Genomic DNA, 21,344 nt, shown 5'->3' on the forward strand with positions numbered 1-21,344 from the left:
TCTGCCTGAGGTGAGGTCCTACCTGGTCTCTACCCTGCCATTTCTAGGAGAACAAGGCTGTTGCAGCAGCCAGGTCTGAGGACAGTGGATTATACACAGCAAGGAACAAAGCACAAAGGAGAAAGTAGTAGACTCACTGTCCACAGACTCCATAGGGAAGTCTCAGCAGGGTTCGGAAGTATTCAGCTACTCCTAAATCAGAGATTTTATGTTAGCTGTTTTCTAAATCAGTTATTGTAGTTATTTGATAAAGTAGGAATCCCAAACATTGGCAGCTATATACGATGCTTCTAAAGATGATTCGGTATTCTAATCCAATCATTCTTAGGTAAAACTTTCTGATAATTTTATTACACATTCTCCTTCCTTAATTCCTTCAAAATATTTAGTGACTTGCTTATGATAAAAAGCCCACAAAAAGTTGTATTTTGGGATAAAATGCACTATCAATGATGCAAACTTCATTTATTGTCTATATAATAACATTTATAATGTTTTTCATTATAGGATAATTTTAGGATTGTATAGAGCTATCACGCAAACCTTCACAGAACACATGGATTCTTTTAACCCAGTAGCTACTCTCAAATTTAATAGCCATTTGAAGGAATAAATAACTTGTAGGAGATAGCTATACAACTGCTAAACAATTGGGTGGCATGCAAATAATTTATATCAGAGATTTTATTTTTTAGAAAACTAAAGCATACAGGTATATTGTTTTTATACCTCATGCTCATTAAATCCCATGTATCAGACATACTTGATTTTTCAGTCCTAGTCCCATTCACTTATCTCAAACTTAAATAAGTGCTGGCCATACTGTCTAATTATAGCAACTCTCACAAGAATCACTACTGTTCATAGTTTCTTCCTAACAACAACAACAACAACAAAACTCCACCATATATCTATATATATTTAGGACCTTTCAAAGTCTTAAAGGTAGGGCAAGGAAATTGGATAGCTGGCCAATGAATGGGAATGTCACTTTTTATTAAATGCCTATTACAAAAATCATGAGTATTATTATGACATTGTGCCAAATACTCTACATGCATTAGGTTGTATTTTTTCCCTCATTCCACAACTGAAGAAACTGAGTGTGGTGGGTAAAATAATGACTCCCCAAAGATGTCCATATCCATATCCTAATCCCTGGAAACTATGACTATGTAAAATTACAAGTCAAAAAGGACTTTGAAATGTGATCAAGTTAAAGATCTTGAGATGGGGAAATGGCTCAGGATTAACAGGGCAGGAAAAATGTAATCATAAGGATCCTCACAGACAGGCAAAGGGGGAGGCAAGAGATTCAGAGATGTGACAGATAACAGCAGCAGAGGTTAGAATGATGCAGGGCAGACTGATGCAGGGCCATAAGCCAAGGAATGTGGGTGGTCTCTAGAAGCCAGAAAGTTAAGGAAACAAATTATCCCCTAGACCCTCCAGAAAGAACAAAGCCCTGCTAACACCTTGGTTTTAGCCCAGCGAGACTCATTTCGGAGTTCTGACCTCCAAAACATTTACAGAACACATTCGTGTTGTTTTGAGCTACTAACTAATAGGCTGAGGTTTTGTAAGGATGTTATTTTTTAAGAACTTCCAGCTTGTAAGTGGCAGAATTGTAACCCAGATTCACCAGACTGCAGAGCAAAACTCTTACACAAGGTGTTAACTGAAAGATAAAAATAATATGTTTTTTTTTTTCATTTCAGCTTTCCTTACTCAGGAGAAACTCCTAATCAATAGCAAAAAGATCAACAGGAGGAATTGGGGGAAACATCACGAAGATGGTACAAAGATCAGGTTCAAGTTTGAGGGTGTAAACATGAAACCTAAAGCAATGGGAACAAACTTGAATGCCTACCATGTATTAGGGTAATAATGTAAACACATATCTATAGCCATACCACCCTGAATGTGCCCCATTCTCATAAGATCTGGGAAGCTAAGCAGGGTTGGGCCTGGTTAGTACTTGGATGGGAGACCACCTAGGAAGACCAGGTGCTGCAGGCACTAAAAAAAATGTAAGCACATGAAGTTAGGCAGATTTGATTAAAACAGCCAGAATGAGGTGGAAACCCTTTAATGAACACAAAACACTGTATGGTCTAAGCAAAACACATCTATGGACTACCAGCTTGTAATCTCTGAACTAAAGCTTCATATCTCTGAACATGGGCTAATATCAGTAATATGTACACTTTTCTCTCTGTGATCACTGGCTCTGAGAAGCTAGAGGGGGCAGAGAACTCTTGAGAAATTTTAACCTGAAAGGCCATAGGGGTTTAAGATATGTTTGCACATAGATATAGGGAGAAAATGCTTTTTCTCTATATACACATATTTGTATAAGTAAAACTTTCAAGATTATCCATTTTAAACCTAGTATTGAAATGAAACATCGAATAGCATATCACATAACATAAACTATCCAATGCACTAATCTCACAGCAAATATACCTCAAAATCACTGAGCTTTCCTATTTCATTTGGAGACACAATATTCCTAAATTCTTTGATATGGTACTTTAAGGATCTCTAATCTTTATGGTTGTATAATCATGAAGAGGTATAATTTTTATTTTCTCTAAAATCAAACCCTAGATTTTAAAAATATAAATCGTTTTTGAGAGCTTGTCAAAAAAGCAAAGGGATGTGGCAAGGGTCAACCTTGTTTTATCGTCATTTTTTTTTACTTAAAAAAATGACTGCATGAGAAAGGAAAGAGTGTTGGTTTTAGCTTCTTGCAGGCATTTTTTTTGGAATTCTACATGTGACTGCTCAAAGGTGCTTTGGTAAAAATGAATATACTGCACATCTTCATAGAGCTCAGAGCCATTTCTCCAATCACTGTGCATGCCCCCACCCCAGTCCTCTGCAACAGCTCTTACTGGTTCTTCAAGTTAATGGGCACAGAATCAGCTTTCTCTCACTTTTCCCTCTTAAAGAAGAGATTTACTCCCTTCTCACATCTTTCCCCAGCTTGCCCAGTTATAGCAGTGAGGACAGCAATAACAACAAAAGGCATAAGCCTGATACATTATTTCACTACTAAAGTCTACAAATTAATCTTTTTTAATGTCTTTTGTGCAGTATCTAAAAGAGGCAATTCATATACCCTATGCACACTTTTCAGTTGCACTAGTTATTTCTTTAAAAATGTTTAAAGTGGCTTATACAACATAAGAGTTTAGTTACTTTACAATAAAAACAATGGATATTCTTATAGTTTTTCTTTTTTCATATTTAATCCAAAAATGCTGTAACAATAAGTTGGAACTCTTGACAGAAAGCTTATTACATACATGCCAAACTTGTTACATATACTATTCTATTTAGCCTTTATAACATTGCAATGAAGTAATATGGCCTTTTTACAGGTAAACAAACTGAAGCAGACTGTGCAATAATTTGCCCAAAGTTACAGCTAGAGAGCAGTGGCACCCAGGCGTACCCGAATCCTAAGGGCGAGCTCTTTCCAGGACAAGTAACCCTTTCCAGGACACATACTTAACAATACATAGACTGAACGCACACGCAGACTTGATGCCTAGTATTTAGGAATGACTTGACATTGACATAAACAAAATGGGTCAAATACTAACAGTCAAAACAAATTATTGGAAACAATTCGACATCAGGGAGCCCATGAAACAGAAACTGTTATAATCTAATAGCATAACAGAATATGATATTGAGCTTTTGGCATGTGATTGACCTTGATAAGGTCTGAACTATCTCTTTAGAATACAGTGGGAAAAATCTCATGACCTCATGCTATGGAGAAGCGTTTCCAATGCCACGAGCTACTCCCACACTCTACCATACCCCACTCACCCCACCCTTAAAGAGTACGGAATGTATGAGTTACTCCACAGATCACCAAGCAATTTGCCAAGTGACCTCAGGGATAGATATGTGCCCTTCTTGTCACATATCTATTCTCATCTCCTCCTTTTCAGTTGGCCACAGTCATTGCAATTTATATCCAGTTTAATCCTCTCTTTGGACTTTAAACCCACTGTACCATCCTTTCGGGTACCACCTATCATAGCCTCCAAAATCAGGCCAACACCAGAGATCCTTCAAGGTGAAACCATTGTGTCACCAGCTGAGTTTCCAATTTGTCACTCTTGTCAAGCCTTAACCATATAAGCAGAACGAATTTGTCTTCCACTATAGTTCTGGGCTTTGGACTTAATCCAATCAATTTCATTCCTAGGGACCACTTAAAGTAATTCACTTAAGAGAACAACGGAGGAAAGTAACAAAAAATAACAGAAACATATGCTTTTGCAAAGAGTTCAAACAAATGAGGCCTTCTCCACCATTTACAAGTTCTTACATATTAGTTATTTATGAACACATCCTATCTTCTCTACTAGATTGAGAGCTCCTTCACCTTAGTAGCCATTCCATATTTACCTTTGCAACCTATATTGTGTGTGACACAATAGTAGATATGTCTCTTCAGTGAGTACTCATGTGCTGTATGTATCTGTGTATATTAATGTATATGCATATACACGAATCTAAGTTCAGCATTGAGGATATATATATATATATGGAATTAGAAACTTCCTGATATATATATATATATATATATATATATATATATATATATATGGAATTAGAAACTTCCTGAAAGCTTGAGTCAGTTACTTTTGATAACAAAAGTACTAATGTCAGTTGCACCCAATACTACAAAGCACATAGAAAAGCATTTCTTGTGCATCATAAATTGTGTATTAAACACAAGTTTGAAGTTATTATTCCCATAATACAAAATCACATGTAGAACTGGAGATACAATTGTCAAAATAAAAAGATTCACATTCTAAATTATAATTTTCAAAACAGCATTCTGTGCTGAGAGCTTTATTAGAAGATAACTTATTTACTCACCCATTGATGGCCACTGTCATTCAACAACAATAAAATTCTTACTTGTTTATTTCGCTTTTGATTCCAAATGACATCTTTTCCTATGGATGATTTTTACTTTATTTTTTGTGTGCTGTCTCAATATTTTAATGAGCAAACATTTTATTTTAAATCATAATATCAATAACATTAAGTTTTGAAAGAAAAAGAGTGGCATTTAAAACCCTGTTGATGACTAGTTAGTTGTTAAATGAGCATAATTTTACATTTCCCACAAATACACCTAAAATCACTTTAGAAATTTGCTGGGAATTTAGTATATAAGTGGGCTAATTAAGGGAAAATTTAGGTAGAAAAATGTTTGGAACATATCTGAGAGAAGAGATTTCTAAATTCTAGCCTATAATAAAAAGTGAGTCATTTTTTTTCCTTAAAAAATAAGAAGTTATCAACAGGCTAGAATTCTGTATCTTTAAGTTAAAAATAGGAGAAGAATTAAAAATCAAAAAGATTTCAAATCATTAGACTTTAAAATATTTTCACTTGTACACCCAGGAAGGGCTGCATTTTAAAATGCTGATGAAGTCGTCTCCAGACCTAACCATGATATCATACTCTACTTAACCATGGTGAAAGAAAAAAAATGAACTCTTTTGTTAGATATTATTTTAATGAGTGATTTAAAGCTACTCTGCCAAGTGATTCAAAATTGTCATACGGTCTTAAACAAATAATAAGACTAACGGTGCTTCCTCGTAAAAACTTGATCACATTTAGATTTTGAAATTACATTCTACTTCCTTGACTCCTTTACATTCCCTATGTCAACATCACAGTAGACACATCAGTACAATCCATGCAAATACAAGTCTCCATTCTCTCCATCTGTCCTTAAAAGCCCCATTCAGCAGTTTGTGCTACAGAGCATGCTGCAGCATCCCTGCACTTGAACTTGGGAATAGGCTTTCCAGGACTGCAGGCAGAACCCTTACCGCATTCCTTCTGAACCTCATCTTGCCTCTCGGGGGAGTTGCTTCTGCCATCTTGCCTATATACAATAACACTCTTCTTTTCCAATTGTCAATGCAACATTGATAAAATATGAGCCGCTTCTTGGGTAGTATTGAAAAGCGGCAGCCAAAAATCTCTATCAAACAAAGCTACCGTAGCTGTAGCTGCTTCCATTACCACCATGGCAGCACTGCAAGAAAACCACTATCCCTGATTAGTCAGCTGACAGATCCTTCCCCGCTGCTCATTGTAATTCAGAGTTGACACATTCCTCCAATTACTTAGCCTGATTGAACCTCATGGATTAGCTAGTGCAGGACCGCTCAAGACGTTCAGGCAAGTCCTAAGAGTGGAGGAAGAAAAAAAAAAAAAAGCTCGACCTCCTAGTAGGGGCTTGATAGGACTGGCTTTCTTCTCTGCGCAGTTTGATTTTTAAGGTGGAATGCTAAGAATCTTTGTGAAGGTAGTATTAACTGATACCTTTATTCTTGTCCCACCCTGGTCTGTAACTTAAAATTTGATCCTTTTTTTTTTTAATTAAATTCTATTCTGGGTTTAAGCCTGTGAAAGATTAAAAGTGTGTGAAATTTTATTCCTGATGATAATCTAGAAAAAAACATAATATGCAGATTTTCTAATCGGGGGAGGGGATAGGATTCTCTCCTAAAACATTTCCCCAAAATGTGTAACTTAAAGTAAAAATCTTGTCTCTTATCATGAATTATGAAGTATAACCAAACTACATAGTTTATATTAGAATCTAAAAATCAAGGTCTTCACATTGAATTGTATATTTCATAGACACTCATTTAAAATAATATACCAACACTTATCTATGCAATGGCAATTTTCACCAGAAATCCTTTCTGGATGCCAACTTTTGCTCTTGAAGTTAGCTTATATTTAATACTTACCTTTATTGCAAAAAGCGCAGAATAGCTATTAATGGTTGAGATCAATTAATGTGCTCTTCAGTATGGGTATAGAAACTATCACAAGCAGAAACATTTAAAATGTTAGAAAGAAACATTTAAAATAATATACAGCCAGTTACATGTCATCATCACCTGTGCCCCCATCTCCTTCCTACCCAGCACCATCAATTTGGCAGTTAAGAGAATAAAGGGACCCCGAGTGCCCATCTCTTTGCTGAACATGGCACACACTTCCCCAGTAAGAGAACATTCCAAGGAAAATAGATAGGGGAGCATCACCTCCCAAGAAACAAGTCAGTATTCCTCTGTTGATCCCAAATCAATAGGATCAAGACTGAATCTTACATTCCTTCTTCAGGAAAAGCAAGACCTGTTCCAAGCAACCTATTTGATTAATAAAAAATAAAACTTTACCAAAAAACTGATGCCATGTGCCAAATGATCACTCAATGAAAATTACTTTAATTAAGCAGGTAATTTTGGACAAAAAAAGAAACTAGGCCTGGTGATATAAGAAAAAAGTTTTATTGTAACGAGTGTTATATTTAGTATAAAAGAATTGATTATTGTCATAAACCGAGGACTGCTCAATGAACCAAAGGCCTGATCCTTAAAGGCCAGGGCAAAAGGTAAACAGCTTTTACTTTATTTAGCTCTGCTGATAGGGCTTATTGGGAGGCAGATTTACTCTCTCCAAAGGAATTTTACCTTTTTCTGAAAAACAATGGATTTATTTATCTACTCACGAGTCATCTGGAAAATAATAGAAAGCAGCAGGTAGAAGGGGCACTAACTGAGATTAATGAAAATTCAATTTCTGCTCTGGCTCTTTTTGTTACCTAGATATTTGAACTTGGATTCATCACATACCCTTTCCAAAGTGTGTATCTCAATGTAATTCCCTCATCTATAAGACAATAATATTGATACCTGCCTGGAGTACTTAATCAGGAGATAAAGATAATCAATATTACTTAATAAATGTGACTTCTTTCGAAAAGGCAAACATATTATACAAAGTTGAGGCTTTATTTTATTTTAGTAATGGTGTAAATCTGGTGTTAACTCTTCTCTCCATTGCTTATGATTAAACACCTCTGTTAAAAAAAGATAAACAAAAAAAACCACTTTGCTAGTTTGCCTAAGATGAGGAGTAATTCATACTGAGTATGAAAAGAATAATGATCTCATTCATTTCACCATATGAGTTCCAAGATATAGTTGTCCCCTAAACAATGCCAGGTTATGAGTACTGACCCCGCCACAGTCGAAAATCTATGTAAACTGGGGACCAGCACACCAACCACAATCACATGTAATGAAGACGAGGAGTTCTGGCTGATGTAACAAAATGCAATAGGTTACTTATGAAATTTAACAAATTATATACTGTAGCTAGTGTTCAAAAAGTACAGTGACTAACTGAAAGTTGTCAAGAAGTTTACAGATTTACCATGTTTTACCCAAGATTAAATGACTTTTGATATACTTTTCAGATACAAAGTAAAGCTGACCCTTGGATAACACAGGGATTGTTAAAGCCAATTACCCACATAGTCAAAAATCCATGTATGACTTTTGACTCCCAAAAACTTAACTTTACTAGCCTAACTGTTAACTGGACGTCTTATCGATAACATAAACAGTTAATAAACACATCTTTTGTATGCTATGTGTATTATTTACTACATTCCTACAACAAACTAAGCTAGAGAAGAGAAAATGTTAGTGAGAATATCATAAGGAAGAGAAAATATATTTACAGTATTTATTGAAAAAAATCTGTGCATAAGTGAACTCATGCAGATCAAAGCCATGTTGTTCAAGTATCAACTGTATTTTTTATACTTGTTAGCAATTTAATATAGCAAAAAGAACACTGGCTCAGAAGTCCAACAACCTAGATTTTTGTCTTGTCTTTACAACTAAGTTAACTTTCTCTGGTGAGTGTGGACTCCTGTGTCAGTCAGGAGACAAAGTAAGAATTTCAGATGGTTGATGATGGACGCGCAAAGAAAAAGTATATTAATTCCTAGCTACTCTGGTATGATAGACAAAGTTGATACCATGGTGCTTCCACAGACAGCCTCACTCTAGCCTGCTCAGGAGTCTATGAGTTTCTGATCTCTCTCTTCTTCTATGAAAGAGAAGTACCAGACAATGCCACTATATCCAGGTGAGCCTAATAATGTAAAAGATCATCTTGGCTGTGGGTAGGACTGCATCTCTCATAATGTTTCCTTTAGGGAAACTGTTTTCTCTACCTGGGTCTTGGAAAGCTAGAAACTAGATCCCACTAGGAAAGATGTCATTTTGCAAGTGACTCACTTCCCTACTCTATCCTGGGGAGGAAAAAAGTCTAGTAAGATACACACTAAAATGAAAAAAAATAAATAAGTAAAAGATAAAAAAATAAAAAGCTGATTTCTGGATGGTGGGATTACGGACTGTTATTTTAAACTTTCTTTATACTTTTCCATATACAATGCATATACAACACAGCTGTTTCCATTTTTAAAAAGTTTCCATTAAAAACTTGCCTTGCTCTGAAAAGCACAGGGAACCATGAGTCTCTTCCTACTCATAACTTGAACCATTAACTATTCATTCTTTCCCATTAGGTTTTATTTTGGGTTGAACTGTTTAGCCCAAGATTTTACAAATCTTCCTACTTTCCCACCTCACCATCCCATCTCTTTTATTGTCTCCATCAATATCAAAATAATCTATACCCCCACATACATAAAGTATAATGTAAAACAAACAAAAAATGAAGTTACTAAAGAATGCATTGGTACTTACTGAAATTTTTTGGAGAGAGATTTTGAGAGAAGACCATGTATCCAATCTTCGATCAAGAATAATGGTAAACCGGGAGTCAGATCCATTTTGCCTACAATAAAAGATTATGTTATTTCTTAGTAATAATCCAAATTTGTTAAATACATTATTACTTATGATTATTTCATTTACATTTTATATCTTGACTGAAGACAGACTTAGAACTGGAAATCTATTACAAAGTGCTACTTTGGAAAACCAACCTTATTCCACACTCCACTATTCATTATTTAAAATTTATTTTTCAGCATTAATATCAGTCTCTTAAATAGGTAAGTGATACCATAATATACATAGGTCACTAAAATGGATTTGAATACTGCAATCTTGGGTATGGGTAAACCTTAGATAGCTGTCTTTCGTGATATCAGTTTTAGCTTTCCATAGCAATCCATCATAAGCCAACGCCTATGCTCATTTATTCATTCATTCACTCATTCATAAAAACACTATTAAATATGTTTTTATCGCTTGACTACCCCTTTGGGGAAGGTAGTGTAGTGGATAATATAAATTTTATTTGCCCTCAAAAGACCACTTTCAAGCTTCAGTGGATGTCCTGTAAATTTAGTTTTCTCGGATTTTATTTTTGTTCACAAGGCTTTACAATTTTGCCGTCCTATATTTGTCCCAGCAGTCTTCGGGGTTAGTAAACGGAAAATGTTTCCTTTAAATAATTTGTCTTCGACCTAAATAAAATCTTTAAGAAAATGTTTGAAACATTCTCTCTTAAGCATTCAAGTCTCGAATGACCTCCAATATCAAGAAGTCTCTCCTGATATATTCTAATATCACTTTTGAGTCTATTTAACATTCAGTCTTCTTATTTTATCCTTGGGAGAAATAAAGAATAGCTGTCCTCTTGGCTAGTAAGATTTCCTCTTATGCAAATTGAAAGCTTTATGTATGATCATTATTTTCATTCTATGTTCTTCTTCATGGGGACAAATACTTTTAGATCTCCAATTTTGTATTCATAGATCCTCAGTATAATTTTTATAACAATTTAGGTAGCTGACATCTTCCCCTTCTATTTCTTATCTGAAGGTGAGTCTTATGATCATTTATAATAATAATAACTGTCACACTAAAAAGCCATTCTCCTGTTATTATTATATTCAAATTGGTATCTGATATAAAATGAAAAAAAAAAGTTATGAAATGCTATACCTCGCAACAGATGTCAAATAAGTCAGCACTTTTACTATCACATCTTCTGGTATACATCTGAAATTACAATTTTCCGGAAATGTAATGATCCAAGCATTGTCCTTTCCCCGGCCACCTAAAATAATAAAAATCAAGTGAAATAATAATTTGTGTGACAACAATGCAAGAGAGAGAATTTTTGATTTGAGGGGCAGTCAGAAGACAATTCTTGGCCAATGTAACTTTTATAAGAAGGACATCTCCACATAAACCAAATGGTACCATACTCCTAACTAAGTTTTAAAAGTGACAGAGTGGTGGGAAGGAAAGGGAAGGGAAGGGAAGGGAAGGGAAGGGAAGGGAAGGGAAGGGAAGGGAAGGGAAGGGAAGGGAAGGGAAGGGAAGGGAGGAAAAGGGAGGGGAGGCAGAAGGGAGGGGGAGGAGAGGGGAGAGGGAAGAGGAGGGGAGAGGGAGGGGGAGAGTAAGGGGAGGGAAGAGATAGCACGCAAGAGGGCGAGAGAGCAAAATGAGTAAACACAGTTAGAAGAAAATTTCATGGAATATGCATAATAAATGTAGCTGAAAATATAGCTGATACCTCTAATTGGACAACCAAAACTATTGGGAAATAGCTCTTTCTATACCAATGCTATGAAGCCTAAATTCAAAATGGGTAATTGACAGTTTCACAGCAAGTGGAAACCTTGATATAAGTGACCACTTATATTACACTGTGTTAGTATACACAGTGTTCTCCAGTGCAATTGGAAAAAAAATCAGATTTATTATTTGCTTTAATCTTTACCAAAAGAAGCTAGAAGGAGAGTCCCCATTCCCAAATTATCTTTGAATCAAACTACTCCAAAGTATTAAATCAAATGATGATAAATCTTCACTATATAATATTCTAGGCTTAAAGAGCAGGATCTTTAAGGAAGATCATCAGTGAGAACGATGGCATCCAAATTAAAGTCTTAAAGGAGTTAAAAGGAAAAACTGCACAACTCTAAACCAACAAATTTGGTGCATCATTAAACAAATAGCCTCTACAGGTAGGACAGTATAGAACTAGCAATATAAAATAATAGATAACATTATAATGTAATATATATCTTATATACCAGCGGTCCCCAATCCCCGGGCCATGGACCAGTACCAGCCCACAAAGCATGAGGTGGGTGGCAGGCGAGCAGGTGAAGTTTCATCTGTATTTGCAGCCACTCCCCAGCGCTAGCATCACCGCCTCAGCTCTGCCTCAGATCCTCAGGCATTAGATTCTCATAGGAGCACTGGTCCCTCGTGCCAAAAAGGTTGGGAACTGCTGTATACAGAATATAATATAGACTTGCCAAGTAAGCTTGTAAATACTCTAGTTAAGGACAGAACCATCTAACACTTAGGCAAACTATAACTACCAAAGGAAAGAAAGTATGGTTCTTATAAGGGTAAATTATCATTGACTAATCGGTAACGTGTTATTACCACTGAGCACCTACAAGTGCTGAATTAGCTAGGAAACTTGTAAGAACAAAAGAGATAAAATCTAAATTGGGAGATTTTAATTATTTTTCCCATTGGGGTCCCTTTCTTCCAAAAAAAAAAAAAAACATATGCAGAAACATTTTGAAACAACTACAAAAGGCAGATAAGGAAGGAACTGTGGAGAGGGGTCTGGGTGGGGAGAAAAGGCCTAAGGGCAATTCTATTCAGAACACAGGTAAAATCTCCAAAACTTGAGTGACAGGATGTCACATATTTACACTATTTATAAAATCAAACATAAAACCACCTTAAGTGACCGCTAATTCACAATTATCACTAATTATAATCATTAAAGCAGAGGCTAGATTGAAGTGCCCAATTAGGATCATGTATAAGTAAATGCTTGTTTAGTAAACTGAGCATGCAAGTATCATTTTAGAAATATTTAAACTACTTAAAAGGAATAAGGTCATTTCTTGTATTCTTGACACCTAAGAAGCATCCATTTTCATACAAACAATGCATTTACTTGTACATTTTTATGTTTAATGTAATGAATATAATGTTTAATGGTACAGTTCAAATTACTCTAATATGTGAAAGTAATTAGCTTGCCTTTAAGCAACAGTCGCTAGATATCAGACCAAGTCAAAAGGAAAGGGGTGGTTTACCATGGTTTTATCTCTAAAAATATGTAATGGTGCTGAGCAGCATTATTCACAGTAGCCAAAAAGCAGAAGCAAAGCAACCCAAGTGTCCATCAATGGATGAATGGACAAACAAAATGTAGTATATACATACGATTGATTATTCAGCCTTAGAAAGAAAGTCCTGACACATGCCACAACATGGGTGGACCCTGAAGACATATGGTAAGTGAAATAAGCCGGTCACAAAAGGAAAAATATTGTATGATTCCACATATATGAGGTACCTTTAGTAGTAAAATTCATAGAGACAGAAAATAGAATGGAGGTTTCCAGGGGCTGGGAGAGGAAGGAATGAAAAATTATTTTTTAATGACGTGAGCTTCAATTTTGCAAGATGAAAAGTTCTAGAGATTGATGGTCGTGATGGTTACATAACAATGTGAATGTATTTAGTGCCACTGAAGTGTACATTTAAAATGGTAAACAGGGTAAATTTTGTTATGCGTATTTTATCACACTTTTTAAAAATTAGATACAAATGCATATACATGTACAAATACATATACATATTTTAGAAAAGTAAACTTTGTCATGTGTAAATGAAACTCTTAAAAACTAACTTAGTATGCACTGCTTGATTAGGTGAATGACTTGACAGTATTTGTAATGAATATTTAAGTAATCAGAATATGGTAGAGGAGAAACTCTCAGAGAAGCCACCTCAGCTGTCACCCTCCCACCCAGCCAGCACTCACCTAGGATTTCTAAAGACTTGTTTGAAAGACATATATATAGGGGTAGTAAGATTGGTTTTAATCACATATCTAAACTTATTTAAAATCTCCAATTACTGCTTGTTTGTTTTTTAGCAACTATGTGTACAATGTATAAATGTTTATTAACATATTGTTTCTCAAAATCTGTATATTTACTTTTATAATAAGGACCAAATTAACTTTACTAATTGATTATGCATTTACCTGGTCTAAATATATGTAAAAGTCTACTTACCAGACAAAAAGGCAATGTCTTGCATTAAGAAATGACTGATATCCTTTACACGGAGGTGCAGCTTGGATTCTATGACAAATGAGAAAGGGAGAGAAATGACGTACATGGCAAAGTACAGCTAGAATGATACACATGATTTTGTGCTGTGCTAAAAAGCACCCTGGGGGTCCTACAGATCTGTGTCCACAGACACATTGCTGATCTCTTCTTTACTCCTCTCAGCTATACGGCAAGGAAATCTCACTGATGAAAATATCACCAGGGAAGTAGGACCAGTGTCCTAGTTCTCAGAATCTATGCTCAGAACATAAATTACGCTGACTTGCTAGAAAGCCAGGGGCAAAGGTCTAAACTCCAGGATACCCGGATTTATTTAAAGGGTCGATAGAGAGCCATGAGGAGACACTAAGCAGATTGTCTTCTACTTCCAATAATGCCTTTCATTCTGCAAAGCTTTATTAGCGATTACAAAGCACTTCTCAGATCTCTTATCTTATTGAATCTTTAAAATAACCCTGAGTAAGGTATTATTATCCCATCTTATGAAGAAGGAAAAGAGCTGGAGAGTGAGTATGGTGTAGTGGTTAAGCATGTGGTTTTTCAGTCAGAGAGATCTGGATTCCAATCCCAGTTTCTTGCATTTACTGACTGTACAAATGAACGCAAGTTACTTAGCTTCTATGAGCCTGTTTTCCTTACTTGTAAACTGGGCATAATAATATCTACCTCACAGTGTGCTGCACCAACTAAATGTAAAATACGTGGAATAACAATAGCTATGCAATAAATGGTAGCACATTAACTCACCTTCGATCATTACAAGTGGAGCAATGTTCATGCATTGTTCAATATGTTTTAGTTGTCCCAGATCGTAAGTGCTGATTTGTAATGTTCAATTCTAGTGAACTCTACAGGGGCCAGAAATCAAAGTCCACTACCTGCCTCTGGTCCATGAGCAAGGATAACTTTTTAAAAGAAAACAGGTCATCGAACTAGGCTATTTTGGGTTACCGGTTTTAATGCCTGTGGTTCCACATCTCTTCTAGAAGCCATATTTTTCCACTTACTCTCTGACACAAAAGGCCTTCAAAGAGCTAGTCTCTGGTGAGGTCAGGCTGATGACACATTACCCTTAGTGCTCCTCAAATCATACTATATGGATGTGGTTTATCCAGACCAACCCTGCTCAAGAGCATGACAAAAACAGGTTCTCAATGGGTCCACACCAGACACTGGAATAGGGCATCTGTTATAAAATAACCCAGCCCTCACCTCCCAATTTGAAACATAAAGAAATTGACAAAAATTTATTTTCATAAGATCCATGCCATTAAAACTCTACAATTTGTCAGAACATAAAAATCAATTTTTATGTCTTAGAATCTTTTACAAAGGAGGCTCTTAGTATGACCCAGGCCAAGGCGTGCACACTCACATCTCTGTGTCTTCATATCCAGGCTGCCCAATACACGTATTTTTTTCAATGCTAACATGTTTCCTCAGATAAAGAATGTGTTTATGACAGCCACAAACATGTGTTATACTCTGACATTTGTAGGCATGGAGATGAAGGAAGAATGAGAATGGGGATAATTCAGAGAACTAGAACTATCCCTGCCCTTCAAAGCCTACAAAAGCGGCAATGCCCCAAATGTATTCTGCCTTTTAAATGAGAACATTAGACAGTAAAATATTCCTACATAATAAAACTCAAATTCTTCCCTGCGTTGACCAGTAGAAATATCTATCAAAATAAACTGATGAATTTTGTATCAGATAGCAGATCTAGAAGTACTAATATCTGCAACTTGATTTCTTCAATACCATTCAGGCTCCTGCCTAGCTACAGAAACGATGTCCCCTTACTCTCCTTTTTTAAATCCACCCATGTATTAAGAGAGGTATCAGATCATAAAATAAAAGGCCAATGGCTGGGAATGGGCCTGGTGCTGGCCCAGCCAGTGAGCTGCTCTGTGATCCTGAGCAAGTTACTCCCCATCCCTCACCTCATCACCCTCATCTTAGAAATGAGGGCCATACAACAAAGTGCTTTCTAAGGCCCCTTACATTCTATGAGATCTGACAGGTAAAATCCATAGATATAAGAAAAACAGACTGATCCTTCTACTGTAAAATGTCTCCCACTATTGTGCCAACAAAGTAACATTTCCACACCAATGAAAATAGAGGAAATAATGATTAAAAGAGAAGATGTTACTATTTTAAAAATTATCAAATTCTGAGTTGGAAACAGACTGAAGGGAGAGAAGATAACACAGGAGAGGAAACGGAAGATACAGGGTTATCACTGAGCAGCTACAAAAAAGACAAGGTTAGATTGTTGCTGAGAACAAAGAGATATGAGTACTGACTTTGGAGAAAGCTGACGCTGAGTTCTACCCAGCTTTGTACTTGACTCTCTTGAATTTCTGCACAGAATTCCTACTGAGATACCAAAGCTAGAACAAATACAATTTATAATGTTCCATTTGCTGACTTATTTTTATTTTCTTTTTAAACTTCAGCATACATTTATTTAGAAATTCCTTAGTATGCTTATTTGGGCAACATTTTCACTTGCTTTCCCATTTGTAATTACAATAAATTACACTATGAATTAGAGTTGTATAACAGGTTCCACACCTAAAGACAACAACAAAAGTTAAGTAAAGCAGAAATATAATTATTCAAACTTAATTTATCTCATGCAATATAGTATATGTTTCAGTCTCCAAGTGGCTTCTTCCATATGTCCTTACTTACAGGACTTTTGTTCAGTTAGACTTAAGGTGATTCTCAATGAAGGCTGTTCTGTAGTTTAGTCATAATTTTGAGGTGGTCGTGGGAGGAGGTAAGCACAGCATTTTCCTACTCCGCCATCCTGAACAGAAATACACCTGAACTCTTTTACTCCAGAGCATGAGAAATAAAAAGGCTGGATCACCAATGCTAGAGCCACATTACAGCATGTTCCTTGTTGGCCAGATTCACATCTGATAGGAGGCTTGTCAAGCTGTCCCCAGGTGGAAAGCTCAATTACTTGCAAATGAAAAGCATGCATTCTCCTTACTTCGGACTAGTTGCTACACTCTCTCTAAAAGGGCTTGTTGGGAAGCCAAAAAAAAAAAAGTGGCACTAACTCAACAGGCAATGTGACAAGTACTCTTAAAAACACCCAAATGCAGTGGCTTTTTACTTAAGAGCTCTGCTGAAAACCATGTGCGTGTACCATCAAACACAATCAGGCACAAACTGGAAACAAAAGACAAGAAAAGTGCTTGCCAATTCATTCAACCATACATTTGATCAGAAAGCAAAAGAGACAAGCTTTCACTGCCTTGACTATCAATTGTAAAATTTTCATTAACAGTTCTTTTAGAATATAAAAAGTAGTTGTGTAAATAAGAGTAATGGCTCAGATTTCAAATATGAAAAATTTTAAAAGTCCTAAAAGGTGTGAAAATAAATAACGTATTTAGGATGGTTCACAGAGGAACGAGGTATACCCATTCGATATTGGTTGTGTCACTTGCGACAGGGAGAACACTTGTCACCTTGATACAAGGTGCCCTTTATAGCTTTTAAAGATTTATTTTGTATTCATTAACTTTTTTAAACAAGCATTTATTGAGCACCTACTATATGCCAGGTACTGTTCTAAGTTGTGGATAGATGTTCTGCATAAAAGTAAAGGTTCACAGTCAAATAAGTTTGTGAAATATTGAGGTTAGGACACACTGCAACATTCTCCAGCAAATACACATACATGCATTGTGACTCCTTGGGTATGAGCTATGTATGTAGTGCTTCCCAACTATTTGATCAGGTACTCTTTTGTTTGTTTGTTTGTTTCATTGGTTGGTTGGCTTTGGGGGAGGGAGGAGAAAAGGAGGGAGGGGGAGGGGGAGAAAGAGAGAGAGAGGAAGCAACAGAGAAAGCTATAGAGACTCCATGTGAAGTACTTTGTTCTAAATGTAGACAAAATGTCAGCCATGGTCGGTAGACAAACCCTTCCCTATCATTAATAGCATTCAAACAAAGGCTGAGCAGCTCTGTGGCAAGGAAGCTAGAGAGGACAATCAAGCATGTAGTTAAGGTGGAATAAATGATCTTTCATATCTTAATTCTCTAAGAGTCTATGCCTCCATGATTTGAGTATGTATTACTATTTCAAAAAAAATCAATTCTACCAAGTTTATTAATGACTAATATAGGGATAATGATAGGTTAGAAAATGAAGGAAATTGGTATCTACAAGCATTCTCATCCTACAGAAAGCATTTTTGTTCTAGATTCTGATGTATAGCAGCAACAATTCCAACCCTTAAGTTTTATTTCACAGTGACACTGTCTCCCATGCACATGTATCCCTTCTCTGGGGTTTCTGTTCATATACAATAGAATACAAGTTCTGAACCATGCTGCACACACATGCCATTTTATCCCAGCACTGAAGAGCCATGGCAAATAAACTGCCTAAAAGAGCAAATACCTCTATACTCACGTTTTCCTAAAAATAAGAAGCAAAGATGGAGCACAAATTAAAATAGAAAGGAAAATAAAGGAAACATCAATTGGAAAGATACAGTCTTTTCCATGGCAATCAACACACTGCCACCACCAATATGAGAACAGAGGGGAAAGCATAGTAAATGATTAACAATAGATGTCATTTGCCAAGCAACTAGTATTTGCCAGGTACTGCATAAAGCACTTTGTATGCATTTTCTCTGGTCTTAACAATAATTCTCCAAAGTGGACATTAAAAACTCAAAGACACAGACAACAGTTTAGTGATTACCAGAGGGAAAGGGGATGGAAGGATGTAGAAAAGGGAGACTAGACTTTGGGTGGTGAACATACAAAGTAATATTAAAGATAATGTATTATGGAACTGTACACTTGAAAACTATATAATTTTATTAACCAATGTCACCCCAATAAATTCAGCTTAAAAAAATTTTTAAATCCTCCTCTGGTTCCCTAACCTCAGATAGGAAATCTAAAATCTGCACTAAAAAGAATACACTCAATTAGCTCTAATGCAAATTATTAACTAGATATGGCTCCATAACATCTCCCTTTTTTTCCAGCAAGAGTTTCATCCCAAACCATATCAAGAATGTACATAAACAATCTTTTACAAGAAACTCCATTATTTTTACAACCTAAAATTCTTAACAATGCTGCTTACTTTTAGCAATCAGCTCTTTGAAAGTTCCCTATTGCTGATGTGCAGGACTCAGATAAAATTAGGTTTTGTTCTGAGTCCTAAATCCTGTTGTGAGGCAGATGGGATTCTCATTTTTCCCTTTCAAAATGAGTGTCAGATATACTATACCATCTGTAAACAGTAATGATTTAGCAATGCAACAAATTGAAGTGCTGTCTAAATGAGTGTTGTGCTTTAAAAGGTGGAACAAATAAAAGGGTAATTGTGAAACCATCACAAACAAATTCTCATTAACCTACAGTAGAACAAACTATGCAGTACTTTGTCTTGCAATAAAGGTACAGCATGAAAGACTCACATAAGTCTGTATTAACAAAAGAAAACCAAGATTCTTGCTAAATCCTTCTTCTGTTAACTGCCTACCAGAGCCTCCTTCTAATCCATTGTAATTCAATTTACCGAACATCCACTGGGTTTCTATTTGCTCCTCTCTGCTAGGTGCTGTGGCCCATTAGAGTATGAATAATTTTTCCCCTTAAAAAGCTTAAAAAATTAACAGAAGCTATGAGATATGACAACTGGCTATAATATAGTGTATGGTATGTACTATAACAGAATTACTCAACAAAGGGTATAGGGAGGGAAGAGATTATTACATCTAAATTGAGAGAGTGAGAAAAAAAAGGTTTCACAGATGATGTGACATCTGAGTCAGGCCTTGACAATTTATTAGGATTCAAATGCATGGACAGGGGAATAGAGGACTTTCTAGATGTAAAAAAAAAAAGGTACAAACAAAGAAGTAGGTAAAAGAATGGGGAACCGTATATGGACTGATATGGTTTGAGTTTAGAGCATGAGCTAGTCTAGCTAAAGCTGGAAAGTAAGACAAAGCTAAAAGTGGAGAACTTTGCAGGCCTCTAGAGGAGGAGAGCAGGCTTCTGGAATGCCTTTGATCCAGGATCACTGACTTAGCACAAAGGTATTTTCCAAGCAAGCAATTCCTGCAAAAGAAAGGCTAGGATGAAGAAACTGGTGGATTCTACAATCAATTAGCTACCAACTTTTGGTGTAGCTTCAGGCAATTCACTGAAGGTTTCCTATGGCTCAGGTTGTTTATAATCACCTATACAACACTGTGTGGGAAGGAAAGGGGAAAGGGAAAGTCCCTGTTTCGTGTGTTATAAACTCCCAAAAAACTTGGCTTGAATACTATTCTAAGATTTTGTGTTGTATATGTTTGTTGTAATAAATACCAGTTTTGAGTATGACTATATGCTGAGTTCTCTGACTCCACCTAGTAAGTCATCAAATCTGGGGTAGTCTTGAGGACGTCCAATATACAGCCACTTCTCCAAAAGAAGAAATAAACTATCTGTACTTGCAAATGACATGATCCTGGATATAGAAAATATTAAGGAATTCACACACAGAGACACATATATAATAAAATCTGTTAGTACTAATGAAGATGTTCAGCAAGGGTATAGTGTATCAGATCAACATACAAAAATCAATTGTATTTCTATTGTGCAATGTATATGTGTAAAACTTATACTCTGAAAACTACAAAACATTATTCAAGGAAATTCAAGATGATCTAAATAAATGGAAAGCCATCCCAAATTCATGGACTGCGCTTATTATTATTACAGTAGCAATACTCCCTTAACTGATATATATTCGAAGCAACCCCTATCAAAATCCTAGCTGTTTTTTTTCCCCAGAAAATCACAAGTCAATCCTAAAATTCATATGGAAATACATGGGAGGCGGAATAACCTAAAACGATCTTGAAAAAATGAACAAAGTTGAGTGCTCGCACTTCCTGATTTCAAAACTTACTATGTAAAGCTTCAATAATAAATAACGCAGTACAGTACTGGCATAATGATAGAAATAAAGATCAATGGAATAGAATTGAGAGTCCAAAAATTCGTCCATATACCTAGATTCAATTAATTTTTGACAAATACAATTCGATGAGGAAAGAGACTTCAACAAATGATGATGGGATGGACAACAGGACATGCACATTCAAAAGAATTAAAAGGTTAATTCAAAGTGGATCAAACACTGAAATATAAGAGCTAAAACATAACCTCTTAAAATAAAATGTATAAGTAAATCTTTGTGACCTTGTGTTAATAAGCAAAACCTTCATGTACATGACATCAAAAGCACAAACAGTAGAAAAAAATA

At 35.8% G+C, this 21,344-nt stretch overlaps 1 protein-coding gene and 1 pseudogene across 4 annotated transcripts in view; one reads left to right on the forward strand and one right to left on the reverse strand.

Annotated features, from left to right (window-relative positions):
* The window catches only part of MCF2 (MCF.2 cell line derived transforming sequence), an 83,587-nt gene that overhangs the window by 46,245 nt on the left and 15,998 nt on the right, over window positions 1-21,344 (reverse strand). For 3 of the 4 annotated variants that reach the window (XM_016131167.2, XM_016131166.2, XM_016131165.2), the window contains exon 1: window positions 5,883-6,273. In XM_016131167.2, coding sequence (XP_015986653.2) covers window positions 5,883-5,933 — 51 coding nt within the window. In that variant the 5' untranslated portion in view covers window positions 5,934-6,273. Of the gene's footprint in view, window positions 1-5,882; window positions 6,274-9,638; window positions 9,730-10,847; window positions 10,963-13,969; window positions 14,039-21,344 lie in introns of those variants that run through there. The other variant, XM_016131164.2, reaches the window with a different exon arrangement.
* On the forward strand, window positions 1,900-2,019 carry LOC118607979 (annotated as a pseudogene).

The sequence above is a fragment of the Rousettus aegyptiacus genome, unplaced genomic scaffold (assembly GCF_014176215.1).
Source record: "Rousettus aegyptiacus isolate mRouAeg1 unplaced genomic scaffold, mRouAeg1.p scaffold_m13_p_9, whole genome shotgun sequence".
Taxonomy (NCBI): Eukaryota; Metazoa; Chordata; class Mammalia; order Chiroptera; family Pteropodidae; genus Rousettus; species Rousettus aegyptiacus.